The 27,984-nt window shown below is 41.2% G+C and overlaps 1 protein-coding gene across 2 annotated transcripts; it reads left to right on the plus strand.

The window, feature by feature from the left end:
• Window positions 1-26,755, plus strand: TMEM192 (transmembrane protein 192). Of its 2 annotated transcripts, XM_077752747.1 has the most exons (6): window positions 1-84; window positions 9,011-9,157; window positions 14,483-14,747; window positions 18,636-18,770; window positions 25,528-25,630; window positions 26,193-26,755. In XM_077752747.1, the coding sequence occupies exons 1-6, from the start codon at window positions 58-60 to the stop codon at window positions 26,329-26,331; spliced, it is 816 nt and encodes a 271-aa protein (XP_077608873.1). In that variant the 5' UTR covers window positions 1-57; the 3' UTR covers window positions 26,332-26,755. The 2 variants fall into 2 exon arrangements, with proteins under 2 accessions (XP_077608873.1, XP_077608874.1); XM_077752748.1 differs by lacking the exon at window positions 18,636-18,770.
• The last annotated feature ends 1,229 nt before the right edge of the window (window positions 26,756-27,984 follow it).

Genomic DNA, 27,984 nt, shown 5'->3' on the forward strand with positions numbered 1-27,984 from the left:
GCGGGGCGCAGGTGGAGAGGCCAGGCTGGCGGGGGCTTCGGCCTCGGGCTTCGGGAAATGGCGGCGGGGGGCAGAATGGAAGACGTGAGTGCACGGAAGTGGCGGGAGGCTGGCCCCGGAACCCCTTTCTTCCCTTGCTGGGCGCGCTGGGCGGAGACTGCGGAGGGAAGCCACCCTTACCCGGTGCGACCGCGGCCGGGGGAGGCCCTTCCTGCGCACGGCTGGCGTCGGACGCGGGGCTCTGGGACAGGACGCCCAGGAGGCAGTGGGGTCCGCGACGCGCCGGCTCCGGGCTTCCTTTCCCGAGTGGAGGCCGGGTGGGCTGCTAGGCGGTGGAGGCACCAATGCCGGGGTCCCGGGCGGGCGCCCAGCCCACGTGCGGCGCGCGTCTTTGATCCCGGAACTGGGAGCCTCACGTGATGCGCGTCTGGCCTGACCGCCCCCACTCGGGGCGCTGCTCTGAGGGGGGCCTCTTGGCTCGGCTCAGACGGCTTGGGGCGCAGGGACGAATCTACCTGGTCGTGGGTTCCGCGCCTTGGCTTCAGACGGCCGTGAACCTTGAGCGGCTGCGAACCGCAGGCCGGCTGCAGGCGTCCCACGGGTCGATCTGTCTGTCACTGGCATCGTACAGCAACCCGCATTGGAGAAAAACAGTGTCGTGATGTTTTCAATGTAAGCGTGATGGGAAAGGATTTTTAAATCTCCTTACTTAACGGATACAAACCAGATTACTAAAAAACAGTGGCCTAGTTTACAGACTGCGTAGTATGGAGTAAAATCTTTGCTTAAGTATATTAAAGCATTTTTTAGGGGATACATGTAATTGTGCCCAGAATAACTGGCTGCCCGATTGTCAGGTAATAACATTTTTACCCTCGAGAAATGCAAAGTTGACAAATATGTTAAAGCACTAATTTGGATTAATACATTAATAGAAATTATTACTGTGATGCTGTCACTGAATTAAGGGCATCAGGGAAGACACATAACAGTTCTAGCCCTCTAGGAGCTTAGATTCTTGTGTAAAAAACAAGAACATGGGGCCCCTGGGTGGCTCAGTCAGTTAAGCCTCTGACTTAGGCTCAGGTCATGATCTCAAGGTTGATGAGTTCAAGCCCCACGTAGGGCTCTGTGCCTACAGCTCAGAGCCTAGATCCTGCTTCAGATTCCGTCTCTCTCTCGCTCTCAAAATTAAATAAAAACATTAAAAAATTTTTTTTAAAAAGCAGCAACAGTTTAGGTATCTTAACTAAAAACCAATTTCTAATGATAAGACTAAAACTTTATTTTTTTTCAGTTGAGAAAATGGAAAACTAACTGTAAGACATGGAAGTAGATTTGACATTCATATGCATTTAAAGAAAAGAAAAAAAATTGTTTCTGAATTTTAAAGGTGAGAGTCATGACCTGACAATGTATGGAAACAAAATCTGAGGAAAATGAGAGACTGTTAGAAGAATGCGTGCAGTAAATGCTTCTTGGCTGATTTTAAGTGGCCCCAGGTTCTTGAATCTGTACCTTTTTGCTTTGGGATGAATAAAATCCTAGAAATCTGTTTCACCAAACAATTGGAAAGCGATGTTTCAGCAACAGTTACATAGCTAAATCCCTTTAGATCTGCGCAAGTTGCCTGTTTTTGGTATTTTGTGGATATGATTTCTACCATTCAGGTAAAAGCTGAAAATATGGTGTATGCAGTAGGACTAGACACAAATGAGTTAGCAGAGGACAGAGGCTTTTTAGTTGGGGTTCATTGTTTGCAAGCTGTGAAACCAACTCTGGCTAATTTAAGGAAGAAAGAAATTTACTTGAAATGATACAGGGTGGATGAACCCTTAGGCCTTCAAAAGGACTTTAAACAAGGGCAGCTCAAGGGATCTTCAAGGGATCTAAGTGACGGGGATCCTTTCAAGGTCAGCCCTGGACTGAGTCTGCCCTTCCCTGGTCTCTGTGTGCTTTGTTGCTCACAGAAAGAATTGGATTGCCCAGCCTCTTAGGTTCCACCAGAGGCCAGAGGCGGGTGAAACGTATTGAAGGATGTTCCCAGCGCGTCCCCAAAGGAAATTGAGTTATGGTCACAAAAGAGAAAGAGATCTGTGTGGACAAAAACAACAGATATCTTGTATGGGTGATAATGTAGCTATTAATAGTGTAAGTAAAGAAATTATTTGGGTTCAGGAGTTGTCTTCCCTTTACCTTTCACATGCAGATGTGGGGAGCTGCTGTCTCAGGCTGATAAGGTATTGTGTGTTCATACTACATTTCTTATAGAATCCACTGGACAGTTTATTTGATATAGCCACCAAATACATTGTATTTACTGAACATCTATTAAGTAACATAGAGAAGAAACCATATTCTGGTGTCCAACCCCTTCAATGTAGTCAGGAGAAACAAAAGGTATACACAAAAAAAGGAAGTAATATAAGACAGCGTAAGAAATATTTCAAATTAATATTATGAGCAGTACATTTTATAGCAATTTTTTTTTAATTTTTTTTTTAAATATTTTTATTTATTTCTAGGAGAGAGAGAGACAGCATGAGCAGGGGAGGGTCAGAGAGAGAGGGAGACATAGACTCCGAAATAGGCTCCAGGCTCTGAGCTGGCAGTCAGCACAGAGCCTGACGCGGGGCTTGGACCCACGAACCGCGAGATCATGACCTAAGCGAAAGTCGGACGCTTAACCGACTAAGCCACCCAGGCGCCCCTTTATAGCAATTTTTAAAATATTTTTATTTATTTTTGATAGAGAAGCAGAGTGGGAGAGGGGCAGAGAGAGAGAGGGAGACACAGAATCTGATGCAGGCTCCAGGCTCTGAGCTGCCAGCACAGAGCCCAATGCAGGGCTTGAACTCACAAGCTCTGAGATCATGACCTGAGCTAAAGTCAGATACTCAACCGACTGAGCCACCCAGACCCCCCAGCAGTTTTAAAGTAGAAAGAAAACACTTGGCAGGGCAAATTTTATGGAGAACTTAAGTCTTGGTTGCACCTTACAAGATGAGTTGGATTCTGAAAAAAAATAAGAGAGGATGTTTCTGGGACACTCCAGAAAGGTCATTTAGGGTAGAGGAGATGGTGCATGGAACAAAGGGAGGTAAACAGGAGATAAATAGACTCCTGTCTTACAGTTAAGTTTTCAAGGCTAGCTTTGTTCAAATTCCCATGTCCCAAGTGTTCAAGAAGTTGGGCAATCTTTCATTCACTTCACACACATACTGAGCACCTAGTCTGTGTTAAGTGCTAAGTATAAAGAATATATAATACAGAGTCTCTGTCCTAATGAAGCAAACTCTTCCCACAGCTTTGATACCTTGTGGTTAGTATTCTAAGTTAGCAGTAGGAAATTCTGTTCCTAGCCAGCATGGAGTCACGGGGCCTGGATTTATCCTTCTGCCTCAAACAACCAAAAAACTATATACAATATAGGAAACAACACTTTTTAAGATATTGAACATCAGGCAGTGAAGGACAGTGTTTTCCAAGAGACCGAAACAAAGTGAGTCAGGACGCCTGGGTGGCTCAGTTGGTTAAGCATCTGACTCTTGATTTCAGCTCAGGTCATGATCTCCCGGTTTGTGAGTTCGAACTCCGCATCAGGCTCTGTGCTGACAGTGCGGAGCCTGCTTGAGATTCTCTCTCCCTCTCTCTCTCTCAAAATAAATAAATAAGCTCTAAAAAATAAAAGTAAACAAAAAAACCCAAAGTGAGTCATGTGATTGCCCCAGCTGACCACCCTAAGAGTCTGCAGGCTGTGATAGGAAAGGGCACCCCGGCAGAGGTCAGCAGGCTCCCTGAGTTGGGGAGATGGAGCTGAGAGTCTGGGGAGATGAAGGCAACTAGAGTTCACACGGCAGTACCAGGAGATGAGAGAGCCGCCCAGAGGGAGAACTGAAGATGTGCAGAGTGTCTTCAAGTAGTCCGCAGGCTCTTGCTCAGTACATGCTATGAGGACATTCCCACAGCCTGGAAAAGAACCACCCGAAATGATTAGAAGAAACAGTACTTAGTGCCCACACAGGACCCAGAATAGTGCCTATTCTGCAAGTCAGACTGGAAACCCCATAATTCACAGGGTATTAGGTGCTCAGAAAGGTCTTGCTTTCATGATGGGGAAAAACTAGCCTTAGACTAAACACTGCGCCCTAATACTAAGTCTTAAAAGCAAGACTCAAAAGATCAAACTATTTCCAAGTAGCTTAACCACATTCCAGACCAAAGCTCAAGAATATTTATAGGAATACTAAACTGTCCTGACCCCAAAGAGATAAATTGGGAAGTTTGGCCTCCCATCGAAAATCACTAGGCATTGGTAATTATAGGACATAATGAAGATGTTAACTAATGCTTCAGTGGTAACCATTTTGCAATACATAACTGCATCATGGGACGCCTGGCTGGCTCAGTCAGTAGAGCATGTGACTCTTGATCTCAGGGTCATGAGTTCAAGCCCCACATTGGGTGTGAAGCCTATGTAATAAAAAAAAAAAAGTATATCAAATTAACTCATGGTACACCTTAAACTTGCACAATGCTGTATGCCCATTATATCTCAATAAAGCTAAAAAAAAATAAGCATGCAAGAAGGCAGGAAAATATGACATACGTCAGCTGAAACTGATTCAGACATGACATGCTAGAAATAGGAAACAGGCACGTTAAAAAATTATTATACCTGTTTTCTCTATGTTCAAAAGGCTAAAAAGACATATGGAAGATATAAGATGGACCCAAGCCAAACCTGGGGATGTGAAAAGTACAATGTCAGACAAAAAGGGCAGCAGGAACAGTGTGGAGGTATCAGAGAAGCCAGTGGTTTTGCTAAGACAAGAATTGACACATGGGCAAAAGTAGGTAAAGGCACAGGAACTGAATAGTTTTGTGACAGATGGGAGCAAGGAGCAGTCAGCATCAGGAGGGAGAGAGAGAAAGAGAGGCAAGTCCCCAAAAGTAGCTTGGGAATGGATGGTAAGAGAGAGCCAGCCTAAGAATTTGGACTGTGTTCTGAGGATAATCGGGAGGGACCCAAGGTTTTGGAGGGAAGAGACGTGTATGTTATTCTAGAGGACTCCAACTGCAGCAAGAGGGTGCTGAGGTCCGGAGACTGAAAGGCAAAGGCCTTGAGAAACGCTGGGGCCTGCACTTCATAGTGAGCCCAGAGAGAAAAGACAGACTTAGGAGTTAGAATCGTAAGGAATACTCTGTGGGGAGCAAGAAAAGCGAGTTGGAGACAATAGCGGCTACTAGTTATTCACTGTTTAGTCTGTGCCAGGCAACATTCTGGCACTTTTATGGATAGGAACTCATTTCATCTTCCCAAGAAAGCCGTGAAGCGGGTGCCGTTATGATTCTCTTTTTTGACATGGGGAAGCTGAAGCATAGGAAGCTGGAGTAACATGTCACAGCTAGGAAGCAGTAGAACTTGTATCTGAAGCCAGGCAGTTTGCCTTAGGAGCTTGCCTTTAACCACTGTACATTCTCCCTCTGCATCTGATCAGAGCCGAGGCTCCCACAGCTCCTGGGGATCCCTCCTGATGAGCCCAGGTCTTTGATGATACCATCATTGAGTTAGGAACGCTGTGAAGATAGGTTTGGACCAGTCATTCATTCATCAGGTGTTCCCTGGATGCTCACCCTAAGTCACTGTTGGGTGCCTGGATTACAGAGACGAGGGATGGGGAGAGCGTATGTCTCTTGAAATGTACTGCAGACAGGTAAGAAATAAGACGATGACAGAATAATATGACAGAGGAGGTGAGCACAAAACATGTGGGGAGACATGAAGGTGTGGCTTGATCCAGGAGCTTGGATGCCCGGGAAGGCTACCTGTGAGAATCGCCCCAGCGGGGTCTAGACAGATGGACAGACGTTATTAGCTCGTGGAGGTAGGGCAGCTGCTGACTGAGAAAGAGCTGGAGGCAAAGGAGCCTCGAAAAGAACAGAAATAATCAGAATCCTACCATAAGTTACGGCGGACTAAACAGGAAGCTGTCTAGGCACTGAATGAAAAGAAATTGCAGAACAGTACTGAATGCCTGAGTCTGGAAGTTGAGAAGCCCACCCCAGATCTGAGTGAGGCTCCAGATTATTATTTTTATCTTTGTAATCTAGTGCCCAGAAGCCATCCTTATACCATTTGTCTCACTCTCCCTTCCGAAGAGCCCTTATCTTCTGTTTCCAAATGCTATTCTCAGGCTTCCTTTTTTCTGATGGAATCTTTATTTCCATCTTATTTTATATTTAGTCCAATGAGCTCACTTATATTATTATTTCATCCTGTATGCCTTCATCCCTAACCTCCCCAATGAAAATGTAATCTTTTGGACAGGGACTGTGTTTCATATGTTTTAATCTTTTTCTTTTTAATTTTTTATGTTTTATTTATTTCTAGGAGAGAGAGAGCATGAGCAGGGGAGGGTCAGAGAGAGAGGGAGTCACAGACCGAAACAGGCTCCAGGCTCTGAGCTGGCAGTCAGCACAGAGCCCGACACGGGGCTCGAACCCACGAACCGCGAGATCATGACCTAAGCGAAAGTCGGACGCTTAACCGACTAAGCCACCCAGGCGCCCCTCATATGTTTTAATCTTACAGTGCCTTATATATGTTAGTTTTTGGTAAGGGTCTGAGATGATAAGATTGTTGTCTGTGCGGAGACCTGATAGGACTGTTCCTGTCCAGGCAATACCTTTAAATAAGACAGACTGAATTTTTAGTTTGCAGCTCAATCCCATCAGCTACTTGGTGTCCTTGCAACTAGTTTTCAATGAGAATCTCGTATCTAGAAACTAAAGTCTCCTCAAAGATCTAGCACAGTGATGTCTCCTTCTCCTCAATATTTCAGTCATAGCTCAAAGTTCGATAAAGCCTCCACTAGCTTTCCAAAATTTTGTGGAACACCAAGATGTAGTTTAAGAATTACAACCGGGTCGCCTGGGTGAGTCAGTCGGTTAAGCGTCTGACTTCGGCTCAGGTCATGAGCTCACGGTTTGTGGGTTCGAGCCCCGCATTGAGCTCTGCACTGTCTGTGTATCTGCTTGTGGTTCTCCCTTTCCCTTGTTCTCTGCCCATCCCCTGCTTGTTCTCTCTCTCTCTCAACATAAACTTGGTAATGCAAACTGGTGCAGCCACCGTGGAAAACAGTATGAAGTCTCCTAAAAATATTAAAAATAGAGGGGTGCAGTCTGACTTCGGCTCAGGTCATGATCTCACAGTTCGTGGGTTCGAGCCCCGCATCGGGCTCTGTGCTGACAGCTCAGCTCCTGGAGCCTGTTTCAGATTCTGTGTCTCCCTCTCTCTCTGACCCACCCCTGCTCATGCTGTCTCTCTCTCAGAAATAAATAAAACATTAAAAAAAATTTTTTTTAAATATTAAAAATAGATTTACCATATGATCCAATAATTCCACTACTGGGTATTTACCCAAAGAATACAAAGACACTAATTTGAAAAGATATATGCATTCCTATGTTTATTGCAGCATTATTTACAATGGCCAAATTATGGAAGCAGCTCAAATGTCCACTAATAAATGAATGGATAAAGAAGATGTGGTATATATCCACAGTGGAATATTATCTCAGCATAAAAAACTCTGAAACCTTGCCATTTGCAAAAACATGGATGGATCTAGAGAATATAACGCTAAAATTAAANAGCTCTGCACTGTCTGTGTATCTGCTTGTGGTTCTCCCTTTCCCTTGTTCTCTGCCCATCCCCTGCTTGTTCTCTCTCTCTCTCAACATAAACTTGGTAATGCAAACTGGTGCAGCCACCGTGGAAAACAGTATGAAGTCTCCTAAAAATATTAAAAATAGAGGGGTGCAGTCTGACTTCGGCTCAGGTCATGATCTCACAGTTCGTGGGTTCGAGCCCCGCATCGGGCTCTGTGCTGACAGCTCAGCTCCTGGAGCCTGTTTCAGATTCTGTGTCTCCCTCTCTCTCTGACCCACCCCTGCTCATGCTGTCTCTCTCTCAGAAATAAATAAAACATTAAAAAAAATTTTTTTTAAATATTAAAAATAGATTTACCATATGATCCAATAATTCCACTACTGGGTATTTACCCAAAGAATACAAAGACACTAATTTGAAAAGATATATGCATTCCTATGTTTATTGCAGCATTATTTACAATGGCCAAATTATGGAAGCAGCTCAAATGTCCACTAATAAATGAATGGATAAAGAAGATGTGGTATATATCCACAGTGGAATATTATCTCAGCATAAAAAACTCTGAAACCTTGCCATTTGCAAAAACATGGATGGATCTAGAGAATATAACGCTAAAATTAAATGTCAGTCAGAGGAAGACAAATACCATATGATTTTATTCATATGTGGAATTTAAGAAACAAAACAAATGAATACATTAAAAAAAGAGAAAGAGTGAGACAAACCAAAAAAAACCAGACTCTTAACTATAGAGAACAAACTCATGATTACTGGGTAGGCAGTGGGTGAAACAGGTGAAGAGGGTTAAGAGTACATTTATAGTGATGAGCACTGAGTAATGTATACAATTGTCACAACATTATATTGTACACCTGATACTAATATAATGCTGTATGTTAACTGTACAGGAATTCAAATGTAAGGAAAGAAAAAAAATCATAAACTTAAAAAGAAAACAAACCACAACAACAACAAACTAAAAAAAAAAGAACTGCAACCATATGTAATTATTTCATCAATAATGTAAATAATGTAAGTTTTGAGGCCTTAAAGAAAAATTGTTTGCTTTAATCTCATCCTTTACTACCTCATTTGAAGATAACTAAAGTTAAGATTTCCTGTACCCGTTTTAATACATGTTTTCACCAAGTTGTGTATAGTAGTTGACTAGAAGTTCATGGTCTTTTTCAATTGCCTCTAGGTAGAGAGTCTATTTTTCTTGCCTCTAACTTGTATAATGGTTTTTAAAGCTTTATAGGTTAGTAGATTTGTCTTAGAAACATAATCCAGGAAGTGGTGATTATAGTTTACTTCTGTTTTTCTGTCCCTCAGGGTTCCTTGGATCTCACCCAAAGCATTGAAGACGACCCCCTTCTGGACAACCAGCACCTCCCGCATCATTCATTACATGCTCATTTTAGACCCAGATTCCATCCTCTTCCTACAGTCATCATAGCAAATCTTCTCTTGTTAATACATGTAAGTTGGCCGGAACAAAGTAATCCATGCAGAGGAGATATTCTTTTTTTTTTTTTTTTTAATATTTTTTTAAATGTTTATTCATTTTTTTTGAGAGAGAGAAACAGAACGTGAGAGGGGTAGGGGCAGAGAGAGGGGGGATGCAGAATCTGAAGCAGGCTTCAGGCTCTGAGATGTCAGCACAGAGCCCGATGCGGGGCTCGAACTCATGAACCATGAGATCATGACCTGGCTGAAGTCAAATGCTTAACCAACTGAGCCACCCAGGTGCCCCAGTGATGTTCTTAAATGTATATAGAAGCTCTTTAGTGGGCAGTTTGGCTACATGTACTGACATTTAAAATGAGCCTACTTTTTGACTCCTCTCTCTTCTTCAAAGAGTTTATTGTAGATGTATTTGCACATGTGTCAGGATATTGTTGATAATAGTAATGTTGTCTGTGATACCAAGATAGTGCAACTACCACCACTCAGAGGACACTTTGTACATCCCATTCATATGAAGGAATGTTTTGCGGCCTCTGAAAAAGAAACAGGGTGGATGTGTGTATATTAATTAGACCAGTCTTCACAATTACATTACGTTATTACAAACACATGTTTACAACAGTGTGCACAGAGTGTTGCTGTTCCCACACTGTGAAAGAGAATTGAGAGGGCTGGTGTGCATGTGTATTCCTGTGTATAAACAGATTATTTCTAGACGCATTCACATGACCCTTTTTTTTTTTAAATGTTTTATTTATTTCTAGGAGAGAGAGAGAGACAGTGTGAGCAGGGGAGGGTCAGAGAGAGAGGGAGTCACAGACTGAAACAGGCTCCAGGCTCTGAGCTGGCAGTCAGCACAGAGCCTGATGCGGAGCTCGAACCCACGAACCGTGAGATCATGATCTAAGCGAAAGTCGGACGCTCAACCGACTAAGCCACACAGGCGCCCCTCACATGACCCTTTTAACACTGGTGGCCACTAACGTGGAGGACCGTGGGCCTCAGTAGAAGTAAACCTGATATAGTTTACTATCTGCCTTTTGTACTATTTTAATTTTTTCCCCCCACAAGCATGTATTTCTTTTTCAGTTACAAAAGCAAAAAGAAACATAGATAAGTCTCTATATGTTGACAGAATCTTATCAATTTATCTACACTTAGGAAATAATGTTAAGCAGAGAAATCAAGTTGCAGCAAAGCAGTAAGTGCAGTGTTGCTCCATATTTTATATTATAATAAAATTATAAATGTCTGAGGATTTTTAAAAACACAGGTGTTGCTACCGGTAGGTAGGTAAGTCCTGGAAGTGTAATGCAGAACACAGTGACTACAGCCAACCATACTGTATATATTATAAACTTTAGAGTTGCAAAAAGATTGCATATCTTAATTATTCCCATCACAAAAAAGAAATGCTAATGATGTGAAGCGATAGAGGCAGAGGCATTAGCTAACACCGAGGAGGTAATCATATTGCAATATATAAATGTATCAAATCAACAAGTTATAGGTGCACCTGGCTGGCTCAGTCAGAGGAGCATGTGACTCTTGATCTTAGGGTCATGGGCTCGAGCCCCACATACAGTCTAAAGATTACCCAAAAATAAAATAAAAACTTAAACACACACAAAACCCCAAAATCAAGTTGTACTCCTCAAACTTACACAATCAACATCACATACAAAAAGAAACCCCTAAGTGGACAAACAAACAAGGGAAAAAAACCCACTTGTGTGACTGACAGATCTTGTGGGCTTATTGGTGGCTCCACATCTACTCTATTAAAAGTTTCCATTTCAATTATTGGGATCCAAAGCACTAGGAGGCATAGTTATTCTTTGCTACAATGTGAAAAATCAAGAGGGCAAATTCTTAGCAGCCCCAAGTGTTTATGGGAATGAATGTGGTTTATTGACTTGTTCAGCTGCTGCTCCAGTGACACGCATTCTGTAGACTTGAATTAAGGACCAGTGGGGCACTTGGGTGGCTCAGTAGTTAAGTGTCCAACTTCAGCTCGGGTCATGATCTTGCAGTTCATGAGTTTGAGTTTGGGCTGTGCCGACAGCTCAGAGCCTGGAGCCTGCTTCGGGCACTGTGTCTCCCTCTCTCTCTGCCCCTCCCTGACTCACACTCTGTCTCTCTCTCTCTCAAAAACAAATGAAAATTTAAAAATTAAAAAAAAAAAAAAAGATTAAAAAAAAAAGAACCAAATACCCTGAGGAGATAGATGTGTCCTTTTTCCTTGTGTAGATCTAGTACGTGTGACGTGGTTCTGCCATGGCTTCTGATCCCCAGATTATCAACTGAAGCACTTCCTTCCTGGTGCCACCACATGCAGAGGTGGCCTGGTCCCTGCATGATGGCCTGTTTCTCTTCTTCCTTTTTTTTTTTTCTTAATAATATACTCCTTGATTCATGTAACATACTCTTTATGTGTATATACCCCCCACATACACACAAATATACACACATATCACTTTAAAAAAAACTTTTATATTAAGTTGCCTGCCTATGATGCTGTGGGATCAACTGCCCTAGTTTTAAGACTAAGAAAATACTGTGTTAAAAAACAAGTAAAATACCAGCAGTACCCGATACCAAAACCAGATAAAGACACCACCAAGAAAGAGAAGTACAGGCCAATACCTCTGATGAACATAGATGCAAAAATTCTTAACAAGATACTAGCAAACTGAAGGGTACCTGGGTGGCTCAGTGGGTTTAGTGTCCGACTTCGGCTCAGGTCATGATCTCACAATTTGTGGATTCGAGCCCCGCGTCAGGCTCTGTGCTGACAGCTAGCTCAGAGTCTGGAGCCTGCTTCGGATTCTTTGTCTCCCTCTCTCTCTGAACCTCCCCTGCTCATGCTGCCTCTCTCTCTCTCAGAAATAAATAAAACATTAAAAAAAAATTTTTTAAAGATACTAGCAAACCAAATCCAACAATATATTACAAAAATCATTCACCACAATCAAGTGGTATTTATTCCTGAGTTGCCAGGGTGGTTCAGTATTCCCAAATCAATCAGTGTGATTCATCACATTAATTTAAAAAAAAAACAACTATATAATCATTTCAATAATAATCAATTCAATAATAATACAATCATTTCAAAAAAAACAAAAAGTTTTTGACAAAGTACAACATCCACTCATCATAAAAAACCCTCAACAAAGTAGGTTTAGAGGGAATATACCCCAACATAATAAATGCCATATGTGAAAAACCCACAGCTGACATCATCCTAAATGGGAAAAAAACTGAGCTTTTCCTCTACATTCACAAGGATGTCTATTCTCACCACGTTTATTCAGCATAGTACTGGAAGTCCTAGCCACAGCAGTCAGATAACAAAAAGAAATAAAAGGCATCCATATCAACCAGGAAGAAGTCACACTCACTGTTTAAAGACAACATGACACTATGTATAGAAAACCCAGAAAACCCCAAAGACTCCACCCAGAAACTGCTAGAATCTATACACGAATTCAGTAGTGTCATGGGATGCGAAATCAACATACAAAAATCTCCTGCATTCCTATACACCAATAATGAAGCAGCAGACAAAGACATTAAGGAACCAATCCCATTTACAATTGCACCAAAAACCATAAGATACCTAAGAGTAAAGCCAACCAAAGAAAGAGCAGTACTCTGGAAATGATAAAGCACTGAGGAAAGAAATGGAAAGAATTCAACAGGTGTAGGTGAGGCTATGGAGTAAGTCTCATGCACTGCTGGTGGGAATGCACACTGGTGCAGCCACTCTGGAAAACAGTATAGAGGTTCCTCAAAAATTTAAAATAGAACTACCCTATAGTCCAGCAATTGCACTACTGGGTATTTACCCAAAGAATACAAAAATAGTAATTCAAAGTGATACATGCACCCTGATGTTTATAGCAGTATTATTTACAATAGGCAAATTGTGGAAACAGCCCAAGTATCCATCAGTTGATGAATGGATAAAGAAGAGGTGGTATACACACACACAATGGAATATTATTACTCAGCCATAAAAAAGAATGTAATCAAAAGAAAAAACTAAAAAAGAATGAAGTCTGGTCATTTGCAATGGCATGGATGCAACTAGAAAGTATTATTTTAAGTGACATAGAGAAGGACAACTATCCTGTGATTTCACTCATGTGGAATTTAAGAAACAAATGAGCAAAGGGGGAAAAAAAAGAGAGACCGGCAAACCAAGAGACTCTTAATTATAGAGGACAAACTGATGGTTACCAGAGGGACGGTTGCTAGGGGAATGGGTGAAATAGGTGATGGGGATTAAGGAGTGTGCTTGTGATGAGCACCAGGTGATATATGGAAATGTTGAATCACTATATTGTACACCTAAAACTATTATTATTATTAGTTAATATTATTAATACTACTATGTTAACTAACTGGAATTTAAAATAAAAACTTTAAAAAAAAAACAAGAAAAATGTCTATATGTTACTTTATGGATCAACTTGGTCCCAATATACAGTGTTTTACAGTTTAGGGAATGGTGACCTTTCAACTATTTGCTTTATGATAATAGGCATCTTGAGTTGCCATAGCAAATATTACTGTTCTTGACAAATCACTTTGACAGATCACATATATTTTTTAAGGATTTTTTTTTAGTTTTTTTTAATGTTTCTATTTATTTCTGAGAAAGAGAGACAGCGTGTGCAGGGGAGGGTCAGAGAGAGAGGGAGACACAGAATCTGAAACAGGCTCCAGGCGCTGAACTAGCTGTCAGCACAGAGCCCAACACGGGGCTAAAACCCATGAACTGCGAGATCATAACCTGAGCCGAAGTCGGACGCTTAACCGAATGAGCCACCCCGGCGCTCCTTTAAGGATTTTTTTTATATTAATTTATTTACTTTGAGAGAGAGCATGAGCAGGAGAAGGACAAAGAGAGAGGGAGAGTCCCAAGCAGTGTCCTCACCATCAGCATGGAGAGTTGAATGCTTAACCGACTGAGCCACCTAGAAATAAAGTTTTTTAAATTATGCTTTTTATTAGTTATGTTTGAGGCACTGAATAATGTTTCTTTACTCTTTTCAATAAAAGAGAAGTGGGCAGGAAACTATTTAACATTAAGTACTCATCTCTGTTAGATGGATTTGGGGTGATTTTTTGTATTTGTGATTTGTTTCCAAACTTCCGTAAATTTTTCTCCAAATTTTCTGTTCAAAATATTTGTAAAAAGGCAAAAAAAATGTTTTTGAATTCATTTATAAAAACAGGATAGCAATAGGTATGAGTAGGTGGTGGGAGGGTGATTATTATTGCTTAATTCCAGATAGTGAATATTAATCCTAATGTGCTCCTTTCCACCAGGTTGTCTTTGTCGTTTTGGCATTTTTAACAGGTATACTTTGTTCTTACCCTAATCCGATTGAGGACAAGTGCCCAGGAAACTATACAAACCCATTGAAAGTTCAGACAGTCATAATCCTTGGAAAAGTCATTTTGTGGATTCTGTACTTCCTTCTTGAACGCTACATCCAGTATCACCACAACAAAGTAAGGAACCGAGGCTATAACATGATCTACCTATCAACAAGGCAGCTTAAAGGACTTGCTCTGATGATACACTCCACTGGTAAGTGTGGCGCAGCCTGCCCGTGGCTCACTTCAGCAGCAGGAATGTTAGCAGAAAGAAAATGTGAAGTTTGACTTTATAATCAAATATATTCTCTCATTTTTGTGAGAATGATGTGTGTGGTAGCCACTAAAATTGGGATCACCTTAATGTCTTGAAGCTTTTTAAATAATACATTATAGCTTTAATTTTCCTTTGACATCTGTGTTTGTTATTGTAGAGGAGAGGAAAAAAATGTTTCCTTCTACCCTTCTAGGTAGATTTTTTTTTTCTGAGCCAGCCAGATGCCCCTGAAATTTTAATTTTAACTCCCATACAGTTAATGTACAATGTTACAGTAGTTTCAGGTGTACAGTACAGTGATTCAACACTTCCACACATCCCTGATGCTCATCATGACAAGTGCGCCCCCTAACCCTCATCACCTATTTCCCCCACCCCCCTACCTCTATTCCCTACTGTAACCATCTGTGTGTTCTGTATAGTGAAGAGTCTGTTTCTAGGTTTGCCTCTCACAAAAGACCTTCTTTTTCGAGACCAGAATAAATGCATAGACATTTTGAAACCAGAATTGAAATTAATTTTTTCCCTAGAAAGACAGCTTTACAGAATTTAATTTTTTCCATGCTCTATTAGTATATTTTCTTTTTATTTATTTACTATTTTTTTAATTTAAATCCAAGTTAGTTAACATATAGTGTAATAATGATTTCAGGAATAGAATTTATGATTCATCACTTACATATAACACCCAGTGCTCATCCCAATAAGTGTCCTCCTTAAACCCTATCGCCCATTTAGCCCGTCCCCCCCACCCAACACTCCACCAACAACTCTGTTTGTTCTCTGTATTTACGAGTCTCTTATGTTTTGTCTCCCTCTCTGTTTTTACATTATTTTTGCTTCTTTTGCTTCCCCTCCTCTGTGTTCATCTGTTTTGTTTCTTAAAATCCACGTATGAATGAATTTATATGATATTTGTCTTTCACCTAGCATAATACACTCCAGTTCCATGTTGTTGTAAACGGCAAGATTTCATTCTTTTTGATTGCTGAGTAATACTGCATTGTATATAAATACACCACATCTTCTTTATCCATTGATTAGTCGATGGACATTTGGGCTCTTCCCATACTTTGGCTATTGTTAATAGCGCTGCTATAAACATTGGGGTGCATGTGCCCCTTCAAAACATCATTGCTGTATCCTTTGGATAAATTCCGAGTAGTGCAATTGCTGAGTCATAGGGTGGTTCTATTTTTAATTTTTTGAAGAATCTCCACCCTGTATTCCAGAGTGGCTGCACCAGTTTGCATTCCCACCAGTGATATAAAAGGGTTCCTCTTCTATTTTTATCCTGTGTTTTTTAATGTTTATTTATTTTTGAGAGGAGAGAGAGAGACAGAGTGCAGGCAGGGGAAGGACAGAGAGCAGGGAGACAGAATCTGAAGCAGGCTCCAGGTTCTGAGCCGTCAGCACAGAGCCTGCCATGGGGCTTGAACCCATGAACCACAAGATCATGACCTGAGCAGAAGTCAGATGCTTAACTAACTGAGCCACCCACGTGTCCCTATCATATGCTTTTTCTGTATCTATTGAGAGGATCATGTCGTTCTTATCCTTTCTTTTATTAATGTGCTGTAGCACATTGATTGATTTGCAGATATTGAACCAGCCTTGCATCCCAGGAATAAATCCCACTTGATCGTGGTGAATAAGTCTTTTAATGTATTGTTGCATCTGGTTTACTAGTCACTTGTTGAGAATTTTTGCATCCATGTTCATCAGGAAAATTGGTCTGTGGTTCTCTGTTTTAGTGGGGTCTTTGTCTGGTTTTGGAATGATAGAACGAGTTTGGAAGTTTTCCCCACACATCTTTTTGGAACAGCTTCAAAAGGATAGGTGTTAACTCTTTAAATGTTTGTTAGAACTCTCCTGGAAAGCCATTCAGCTTTGGACTCTTGTTTGTTGGGAGATTGTCAGTAGATTTTCTTGAGGTGCAAGCTGCAAGTTCATCCACTCAGTGATGTTGTCCATAGAAACTGCAGGGCCATGCTATAACAGAGAAAGAAGCATATTATAGAGATGGCAATTTTGACTCCTCATGAAAGGGGCAACATTTTTACTGCTCCCTGAGGAAGAGCTTGGCTTAAACTGCTGATATGTAGTACTTGTTTGGGGCCAGAAGATGTCACTGTGACCTCTCCTGCCACCCACAAAGATAAAAGCAAAAACCCATTTTTAACTTATATGCATTATGACAAAAGTAATGTTCAGTTTGTCAAACAACCAGTCTGTAAAGAGTATTTTTGAAGCCCACCGAAGTATAGTCTGATCTTTACCTTCCCTCTCACTTTCAAATTCTTGCTAACATATGACTCCTAATCTGTTTCTAAGCAATTGGACCCTTACTTTAATCACAAATGGCATCACTTTTGTGTTGCTCATATAAGGAAGGACCCAGAAAATCAAAGAGATTGGGGCAGGTATTCACCTTGTTTCTATTTTCTTTAAGTATTTTTTGCCTTATATGAAGAATAAAAAGGTAAATCTATAAGGATATAGAGAGTCCAGCTAATCAGATGAGTGTAACTATTGGTTTTATTGCTGATAATACTGTCAAGATAGTGTTTAGTTTCATCCTGATACTTTTTCTCCATAAAATTGGGAAAATAATATTTATCACACAAACTCTGTTGTAGGAGGAAGTGAACTAACAGTGCCTAGTAGGTATTCAAGAAAGGGTAGGTATCATCAGCATTATCATCATAATTCTGGTTTCATGTAATCTTCCATTGCCATCCAGCCCTTCCGCCAAGCAGGTCCCCGTGGCGGACTCCGTCATAGCCTATGCTATGGCAAGACCTGGGCTCTTTGCTCCAGAATTTTATTGTTCTCCTGTGTTGTATTTTTTCAAAATAAAAGTACAGAATAAGGTTAATGGTCCTCAAAACCAAATCATAGGTATGCTAAACCGGGGGAGAGTGGGGGAATGGCCCATATTTATCAAATACTTGCCATTGTAAGTATTTTTTACATATTAACTCATTTATGGCTCACAACAGCACTGTGAGGAAGGTCCTGGCATCCCCATTTTTCATACGAGGAAGGTGAGGAGCACAGGCGTCAGGTCATTTGTCCACAGTTAGCAGCATGTCCTGGATGTCCATCCAGATGGTATGGATAACTGCAATATTCTTAGCCTCTGGGCAGTTCTGTGTTGTTGCATTATGTCACCAGAATGGGCGACCGGGGTCCTCAAATGCCTCTGGTTTCTGAAGAACTGGGATAATGCAAAGTTCTACAAACTGCATCCCTTTTTATATTTTTTATTTTTTATTTTTTTTACAAATAGTTTATTGTCAAATTAGTTTCCAGAAACTGCATCCCTTTTTAAATGCACACGAGACTCAGGGGCACCTGGGTGGCTCAGTCAGTTAAGCGTCCGACTTCAGCTCAGGTCATGATCTCGAGGTTTGTGAGTTCGAGCCCTGAGCCCCGTGCTGGGCTCTGTGCTGACAGCTCAGAGCCTGGAGCCTGCTTCACATTCTGTGTCTCCCTCTCTGTCTGCTCTTCTGCTCACGTTCAAAAATAAATAAATGTTAAAGAAGAATTTAATAAATAAAATAAAATAAATACATGTACACGAGACAACGCAATGCCATGGAGAATAATTTCATAAAGCAAAAATTCATTTCTTAGCTTTTAGGATTATGGGACATCATTAACTCTTAGGCATGTCGGGGGTTTTCCTGAAGAGAGCAGCGACTTGGGGCTTTTATCCTTTCGTTCCTCCGTTCACTGGTCAGTGTAAGTGGGCCCGGGTGCAAGCCTGTCCTGGGGACTGGCACTGCGCCCTGCTCACTGCCTGCTTCTTTCCCCTCTCAGGCAGCACTGCTCTTCTCCTCGTGCTATGCGTGCAGCACTCCTTCCCGGAGCCTAGCAGGCTGTATCTGGACCTCATCCTGGCCATCCTAGCCCTAGAACTCGTCTGCTCCCTGACGTGTCTGCTCACTTACACAGGTGAGAATTGGCAGCTGCACAGCTGGCACAGACACCTTTAGCTGCTCGTTCCATCCCTGATAATGGAAAGTGTGGCCATTATCTTTGTGGCTAGGTGTTTCTAGTAGCCAAGAACCTATTTAGCACCTCTGCCTCTCATTGCTGACCTCATCCAAACCTCCTCGGTTTCAAACTAACAAGAAGATACCGGTGAGTCATGTTGCTATATTTGTTTCATGCACAAATTTTGGTCAACTCAAGTAACGCCTTATCATTAAAAAATACAAAAACAAAAGAATGTTTAAAACCCACAAACATTTGCTTCCTCAAAAGCAACTGAAATGTAATTTTGGCATTTATATTTAAAATAATGAAATACAGGGGCTCCTGGGTGGCTCAGTCGGTTAATCATCTGGCCCTTGACTTCAGCTCATGGTTCGTGGGTTTGAGCCCCACACTGGGCTCTGTGCTAGCAGTGCAGAGCCTGCTTGAGATTCTTTCTCCCACTCTCTTTGACCCTCTGCCGTTTGTGTGCTCTCTCTCTCTCTCAAAGTAAATAAATAAACTTAAAAAAAAAAAAGAAAGAAAAGAAATACAGGGGCACATGGGTGGCTCAGTTGATTAAGCATCCAGCTCTTGATCTCAGCTTAAGTCTTGATCTCAGGGTTGTGAATTCAAGCCCTATGTTGGGCTCCTTACTGGGCGTGGAGCCTACTAAACATAATAATAATAAAAAAATAAAGTAACGAAATACAAAATAAGTAAATAAACAATGCATACAAAACTGCTTTTAGTCTAAACTTCTTTAGGATAAACCATTTATGAAACCATTTTCTAAATTTAGAGCTGTCTGAGGGTTGGTCTCTTTGTCTGTCTTTGTCTCTTTGACTCTCTCAGAACTCTCAGTGGTAAAATTAAAGTAAGCTTTAGATACATTAACATGAAAAATGGAAGAATACTTCCATAACAGAAAAAAAAAGAATTCAAGCCCTGGAAAAATCTAGATTTCATTCCTCCTGCAATATTGGCCTACAGTAAGATCTGTCCATAACAGTAGCCAATTTTCTGTTATTTTACTCAAGTTATTTTGTGACAATAAAATATCTTGTCTATCCATTTTGAAAGATATCATTTCTCTAGTTATGAAGAACAAAATCACATGGGTTTCCATTTATGTTTCATTTTACTGATTTTTTTATGTCCTTAGGCCTATGGAAGAGTACTTAGAATATGAATGGAGTGACTAGTTTATAAATGTGAAGGATGTCACATTTAAAAAAAATTTTTTAAATGTTTATTCATTTTTTAGAGACACAGTATGAGTGGGGGAAGGGTAGAGAAAGACACACACATACAATCCAAAGCAATACCCAAGGCTCTGAGCTGTCAGCACAGAGCCCATTGCAGGGCTCAAACCCATAAACTGAGAGACCATGACCTGAGCCAAAGTCAGACACTTAACCAACTGAGCCACCCAGGTGCCCCAGGATGTCACATTACTGATTGACCTTTATAAATTTTTTTGTAGTTATCTGCTAACAGTGAGCCAAATTACGTAGAGAATTGCACTCATCCCTCATTCTAAAAAAATAAATGTGTATCACACCCACTTAACCTCCCAGAAAAGGAGACTTTATTTTTATTTATTTTTAAAATTTTTTTTTAATGTTTTATTTATTTCTGAGAGAGAGAGAGAGACAGCATGAGCAGGGGAGGGTCAGAGAGAGAGGGAGACACAGAATCAGAAGACAGGCTTCAGGCTCTGAGCCAGCTGTCAGCACAGAGCCCGACGTGGGGCTCGAACCCAGGAACCGCGAGATCATGACCTGAGCTGAAGTCAGACGCTTAACCAACTGAGCCACCCAGGCGCCCCAAGGCTTTATTTTTAAAGTCAGGTTAATTTTTCAATATATAAGAAACAGCTTGCTGTGTCAGTAAAGTGATCCATGGGACAAATGAGTATTGAACTACCTTGTTGATTAAGATCAGGTCCATTCTACAACACATCTGTGAAATGCCGTAAAGGAGGTAATAGTTTAGATCTGAATACAGAATTCGATTGGCATGTTACATTCTAGCACCTCTGCAACTTTTATTTACTGCAAGGGTGCAAGATTTCTTGTAGTAAAGTGTTTTCTGTAATACCTGTAGAATGGTCTGTGACATAAAAGCAGTAACAGTAACACTCCTGAGATCATGTGAATGTCATCATGTAAATAAGGGGAAATTAATACTGTTAGAATGTGGTCCAAGGTCTATTTCCCTAGGATTTACTGTACCATTTTTAAAGGATTTGCTGTAGCATTGTTAATTAATTATAAGTAAAACAGGTAATGTTAAAAACAAAAAGACAAAACCCTGAGGGTGTTTAAGAGGTAAAGGAAATAGATATACCAAGAATCCCGACAGGAACTCATTTTCACAGTTGGACACAAATATATCAGTTACATGGAACCTAAACTTAAATGAAAATAATGTTATTTTATTCCTTTCCATTTATTTTAATTTATTGCCTTCCTAATTTAAAAAAATTGCTTTATTCTATACTCTAAGTCTTAGTGGCATATTTCATCTTCATTTACATTAACTTTGAAATTTTTATCTGAATGAAAACACCATTAAAAATTATTTAAATCTCAATATACTTCCTACTGTTAGAAAACCTGGTAATTGGTAATTCAGACTTGCAAAGTAAATAGATGATTTACACAGGGAAATGTTTGTAATGATAACAATGATAAACTTTGGGTTTCTGCAAATATTGAACTTCTTGAAAAGATTCAAGTATGACTGTTTTACCTCCACATCATCAATAATAGGCTTAACTTTTTAAAATTATAATATTCCCTTAAATGTACCATAGGTTCTGATAGGAGAGATTTAGGGAGTAGCTTCTGGAGACAAAGGTTGCTTCTGTTCGGTGCAAAGGAGTCATAGAAAATTTATCAGGGTTGGTTCCCTGATATATATATATGGATTTTTCTTGCTTCTCCATACTGAATGACTTTAAAGATAGTGAGTTTTGGGGCGCCTGGGTGGCTCAGTTGGTTAAGCAACCGGCTCTTGATTTCGGCTCAGGTCATCATGACCTCACTGTTCGGGAGTCTGAGCTGGGAGGCGGGCCCCATGCTGACAGCCAGGTTCATCCCAGTGCCACATCCACTGGGTCGTCTACGTGTCTTCATCTTTGTGGCAGTGAACAGTGACTGCGCTTTCCTCATGCCCTCCTGCCTCTCTGGAGATTCATTTCATTCTCTTTTAGCAGATTTTTTCTCTACTTCTTTAATATTGGTGGGCTTCGGCATTCCCTCGTCCTTTTTCATCCTACACACTCAGAGGTACCACCTATACACTCGCAGGCAGCCCTCAGATGAACAGGGCCTTTGTATCCAAACCTTTGTAGCCACCTGCTTAGTGATAGTTTCCGTCCAGGAGTTCTGGTGTACCAACAAGACAGAGGTGAACCGAACATCTCTCTCTTCTTCCAGACCTTTCCTGTCCTATCCCTCATCCCCATCTCAGCTAACAGGGCCAGCCTGCACCTTTTTTATTTAATTTTTTTTAATGTTTATTCATTTTTGAGAGAAAGGACACAAGCAGGGGAGGGTCAGAGAGAGAGGGAGACACAGAATCCAAGCAGGCTCCAGGCTCTGAGCGAGCTGTCAGCACAAAACCTGATGCGGGGCTCGAACTTGGGAATGGTCAGATCATGACCTGAGCCAAATTTGGACACTTAACCAACTGAGCCACGCAGCCTCCCCAGCCTGCACCTTTTAATCAGAAACCTAGACGTCATCCTTCCACCTCACTCCCAGGGATCGGTCATCAGTCCTATTCAGTCTGCCTGCCTCTCAGTCCTGTCTCCTTTCCTCTGTCACTGCCACTGCCTTGATTAGACACTCATCACATTCTGCATGGACAATTCCAGTAGGCACACTACCCATCTCCCTTCCTCTGTCTTCTTTATGTGTATTCCTTACTCCTGCTAATATAATTATATTCATAGGTAAGCTCTAGTCATTAACAACTTCCCTGTTCAGAGTTTTCTTTGTTTTAACTTCATTTAATTTTTTAATTTCTATTTACTTACTTACTTTACTTATTTACTTATTTATTTTTGAGAGAGAGAGCGAGCACAAGCACCAGCAGGGGAGGGGCAGAGAGAGGGGGAGAGAGCTGACAGAGCAGAGCCCAAACTGCTCTGCAGGGCTTGAACTCACAAACCATAAAATCATGACCACAGCTGAAATCCAGCATCAGATGCTTAAAGGTGCCCCCCTGTTTAGTGATCTCTAATGGCCTGAGGAAGAAAATCCGAAATCTTGGTGTGGGATAAAAGGCTCTCCCTGAGCTGGCCCTACTCATCCCTGCTCTTCAGGGATGATGGTGAGATCCCTTTAAGGACCTGCATTTACTCTCAGGGCAAAAGTCATGCCTTAGCACAGCAATACCAGTCACGCATCTCTTCCCTGCCTACCTTTCCACCCCCGCATACACACACACACCTCGTCAAGATCTTAAGTATTTGTTCAGACTCTTCCTGTACCTAAAACACCCTTCTTCTCTACTCCCCTAGTCTGTGTGATTCGTTCTTGTGTTTTCTTCAAGGCTGGATGCAAGCCTGATCCTCCTCCTCCTCCTCCTCCTCCTCCTCCTCCTCCTCCTCCTCCATGATCCTCTCTCCCATCCCACTCCTGCGGAGTCAGGGGCAGCTCTCCGGGGCTGCCACAGCTCCTGGTGTAAGCTTGGATTTTGGTTCTTCTCTTCTCTTCTCTTCTCTTCTCTTCTCTTCTCTTCTCTTNCTGAGCCACGCAGCCTCCCCAGCCTGCACCTTTTAATCAGAAACCTAGACGTCATCCTTCCACCTCACTCCCAGGGATCGGTCATCAGTCCTATTCAGTCTGCCTGCCTCTCAGTCCTGTCTCCTTTCCTCTGTCACTGCCACTGCCTTGATTAGACACTCATCACATTCTGCATGGACAATTCCAGTAGGCACACTACCCATCTCCCTTCCTCTGTCTTCTTTATGTGTATTCCTTACTCCTGCTAATATAATTATATTCATAGGTAAGCTCTAGTCATTAACAACTTCCCTGTTCAGAGTTTTCTTTGTTTTAACTTCATTTAATTTTTTAATTTCTATTTACTTACTTACTTTACTTATTTACTTATTTATTTTTGAGAGAGAGAGCGAGCACAAGCACCAGCAGGGGAGGGGCAGAGAGAGGGGGAGAGAGCTGACAGAGCAGAGCCCAAACTGCTCTGCAGGGCTTGAACTCACAAACCATAAAATCATGACCACAGCTGAAATCCAGCATCAGATGCTTAAAGGTGCCCCCCTGTTTAGTGATCTCTAATGGCCTGAGGAAGAAAATCCGAAATCTTGGTGTGGGATAAAAGGCTCTCCCTGAGCTGGCCCTACTCATCCCTGCTCTTCAGGGATGATGGTGAGATCCCTTTAAGGACCTGCATTTACTCTCAGGGCAAAAGTCATGCCTTAGCACAGCAATACCAGTCACGCATCTCTTCCCTGCCTACCTTTCCACCCCCGCATACACACACACACCTCGTCAAGATCTTAAGTATTTGTTCAGACTCTTCCTGTACCTAAAACACCCTTCTTCTCTACTCCCCTAGTCTGTGTGATTCGTTCTTGTGTTTTCTTCAAGGCTGGATGCAAGCCTGATCCTCCTCCTCCTCCTCCTCCTCCTCCTCCTCCTCCTCCTCCTCCATGATCCTCTCTCCCATCCCACTCCTGCGGAGTCAGGGGCAGCTCTCCGGGGCTGCCACAGCTCCTGGTGTAAGCTTGGATTTTGGTTCTTCTCTTCTCTTCTCTTCTCTTCTCTTCTCTTCTCTTCTCTTCTCTTCTCTTCTCTTCTCTTCTTCCTTCCTTCTTTCTTTGTTTCTTCTTTCTTTCTTTCTTTCTTTCTTTCTTTCTTTCTTTCTTTTCTTTCCTTCTTTCTTTCAAGTTCATGTATTTATTTTGAGTGAGAAAGAGAACATGCATGAGTGGGGAGGGGGCAGTGAGAGAGAGAATCCCAAGTATGCTCCAAGCTGTCAGTGCAGAGCCTGACTCAAGGCTCAAACTCACAAACCGTGAGATTATGACATGAGCCAAAATCAAGAGTCAGACATTTAACCTGCTGAGCCACCCAGGTGCCCCTTGGTTCTTTTCATACTGCCTTGGAATATAGACTTATGATCTCTATTTTTCCCTGGACTAGTAGCTTCTTTTATAGGGTAGTATCAACAGTGGAGGCTTCAATGTTATGATTCCTGGATTAGAAACCTGGCTACTTGTCTATGGTCATACCACCCTGAACGTGCCCAATCTTGTCTGATCTCAGAAGCTAAGCAGGGTCAAGCCTGGTTAGTAGTTGGATGGGAGACCTGGCTACTTAATTTAACTTCCCTGGACTTCACTTTATTGTGGAAAGTAGGCATAATAAGAACATCTACTTCAGGGGATGGTTCTGAGAACTGAGTGAGGCAGTCCATGTAAAATAGTTTACCTGTGTTTTAAATTCACACCGAAATCACAGCTGTTATTATCAATAGTAACAATATTCTCTGTATTCCCAGTGTGTAGGACAGGCCTGGCACATAGACTTTCAAAGGTTTGAGTGCATCAATAAACAAACCAGTTTATTCACTTTACAAAGCATTTTTATCCATATTAACTTACTCAAAAAGCATAACCAGTTAATGTAATTTGAATAAATGGAAATGAAATTTTTTTTCATAATAATGTAACCTGACAATGACTTTATTATTTTAGTGAAAATTCGAAAATTTAATAAAGCCAAGCCACAGCCTGATGTACTTGAAGAAGAAAAAATCTATGCTTACCCCAGCAATATAACCTCAGAGACTGGATTCAGGTAACCTTTGGGTGGGGTATAAAAAGACTAGAGAAAGAATTATAAGATTTTTTTTCCCCTGGAAATCTAGAAAACATTCTAATGCTTGGATTTTATGATTATGCATATGCGCCTTTTTCTTTTTTTTTTGTTTTGTTTTGTTTTTTGGTATAAGTTTATTTATTTATTTTGAGAGGAGGGGGGAGAGCCAGAGGGAAAGGGAAGGCGAGAGAATCCCAAGCAAATTCTGCACTGTCAGCATGGAGCGCAATGCCAGACTTGAACTCACAAACCGTGAGATCATGACCTGAGCCGAAACCAAAAGTCGGATGCTTAACCAACAGAGCCACCCAGGTGCCCCAAGCATATGTGCCTTTAGAATTAAGTTCCATTTGCTTAATTCCATTCAACTGGGTGAAACCAAGTCTAATGAAAGACTCTCATTTTGGGATATTGCCTTGGCTAAAACATCTTAAAAAAAAGTCACAATTACAATATGCTGTACTGAAAACTCTTAGGGCCCCATTTGCAAAAAGACCAATGGTGAATTTGTGCAACCCATTAATATCTTGATCATTTCCAGGACTATTTCAAGCCTAGAAGACATCGTTGAAAAGCAAGGAGACATAATAGCATACCTGAAGCGACACAATGCTCTGTTGAGTAAGCGGTTGTTGACTTTCACTTCCTCTGATCTAGACTCTCCACCTAATAGAGTGTGAGAGACTCAAGGCCAAGACAGCAGGTGCAGAGGACTCCAGAGTAACGTAAGACTGACTGACCATCTGACAAGCTGTCCTAGGGAATTGCAGCTTTTGCTGGATAACATTTGACAATTTTTGTTGGAAACCTGAATTTCATTCTCACCTGTGCGGCTGTTCAATATGTGGGACTTGGGGGTCACTTGAAAGGCACTTCATAGAGCCTGGGTAACTCAAGGAGGAGGTCTGTTTTTGCACATTTTGAAGTTGTTTAACTGGTTTATCATAGGATCAAAAGTATAATTTAAACATCTCCTCGCCCAACGCTTCTACATGACATTAGAAACCTTGTAATAATTTGTTTATTTATATAGAGGAAGTCTGACTTGATAATCTATTTTAAACAAGGTTTTAATCAAATAAGTTCTTTCCACTCTTAAACTCATGAGACAAGTCATTGATTGTTTCTGGTGGTTGATGTGTTTTTCCTCCTTCAGAGCTTCATCGTGTACTTGACATGCTCGTGTGGTTTGGGATTACAGCGTGGCCTGTGCTTCAGCTTTTGTGAAGCATTTCCTCATTGTAGGACCAAGATCTCACTAGGTGTTTTACTCTGCAAACTCCTACGGTTTTCCATTCTCCAGAAGTAACATACTGAGTTTGCCTGGACCCAGTGTTAGACTGACCAGTGTTGCTTGTTACATTGGCAGCACCTTCCATCGACAATGGCTAGGAAACTTGAGAAATTTCCCTTTATTTTTTTTTTAAAGTTTATTTATTTATTGAGACAGTGGGAGTGAGGCATGCACAGGAAAGGCAGAGAGAAAAGAAGAGAGAGAGAGAATCCCAAGCAGGCTCCACACCGTCAGCACGGAGCCTGACATGGGGATCGAACTCCTGAACTGAGATCATGACCTGAGCCAAAATTACAAGTCAGATTCTCAACCGACTGAGCCACTCAGGTGGCCCCCTCCCTTCATTTTTACCCTTCTTCAAGAAGTTGCCATAGATTTCAGTATTGACTATGCCTTGATTAGATCAAGAAAGGTATTTTCTGTGACTTTAATTTTATCTAAAAAGTGAAAAATGACCTTTTTTAGTCTTAGATTATATGTTTATTGGTTTTGGGTTTTTTTTTTAATTTTTAAGTTTTATTTATTTAATTATTCTCTACACCCAACATGGAGCTTGAACTCATGACCCCAAGATCAAGAGTCTCATGCTCTTCCGACTGAGCCAGCCAAATGCCCCTTGGAGTATACTTTTAAATTATAGGAATAAAATGTCATATAAACTTATATAGAGATATTAAACATATCTCATTCTCCAGGTAAAATGAAACATTTGTATGAGTAAAGGGCATTATTTTCCCAGTTTTCCTAGTTTGCCCCTTTAATTTATCCATTTGCTATTAGCACCTTTATATACTGCCCTAGAAAGGCCAATATGAGGAGGGGGATATTTGTGATTATGTATATTGGTCACTAACTGAATAATATTTTATTTGAAAACCCTTGAGCTATACACAACTATTCGGAAGGGGATGTACTGATTTAGTCACATCCAGGTACTTATGGAGGGCAAACACCAAGTTTCCCTTAGAAATAACTGTGACTGTTATTCTTTTTTTTTTTTTTTTTTTTTTTTTTTTATTTTTTTTTTAAAATTTNCTAA

Source organism: Crocuta crocuta, unplaced genomic scaffold, assembly GCF_008692635.1.
Source record: "Crocuta crocuta isolate KB4526 unplaced genomic scaffold, BGI_CrCroc_1.0 scaffold346, whole genome shotgun sequence".
Lineage (NCBI taxonomy): Eukaryota > Metazoa > Chordata > Mammalia > Carnivora > Hyaenidae > Crocuta > Crocuta crocuta.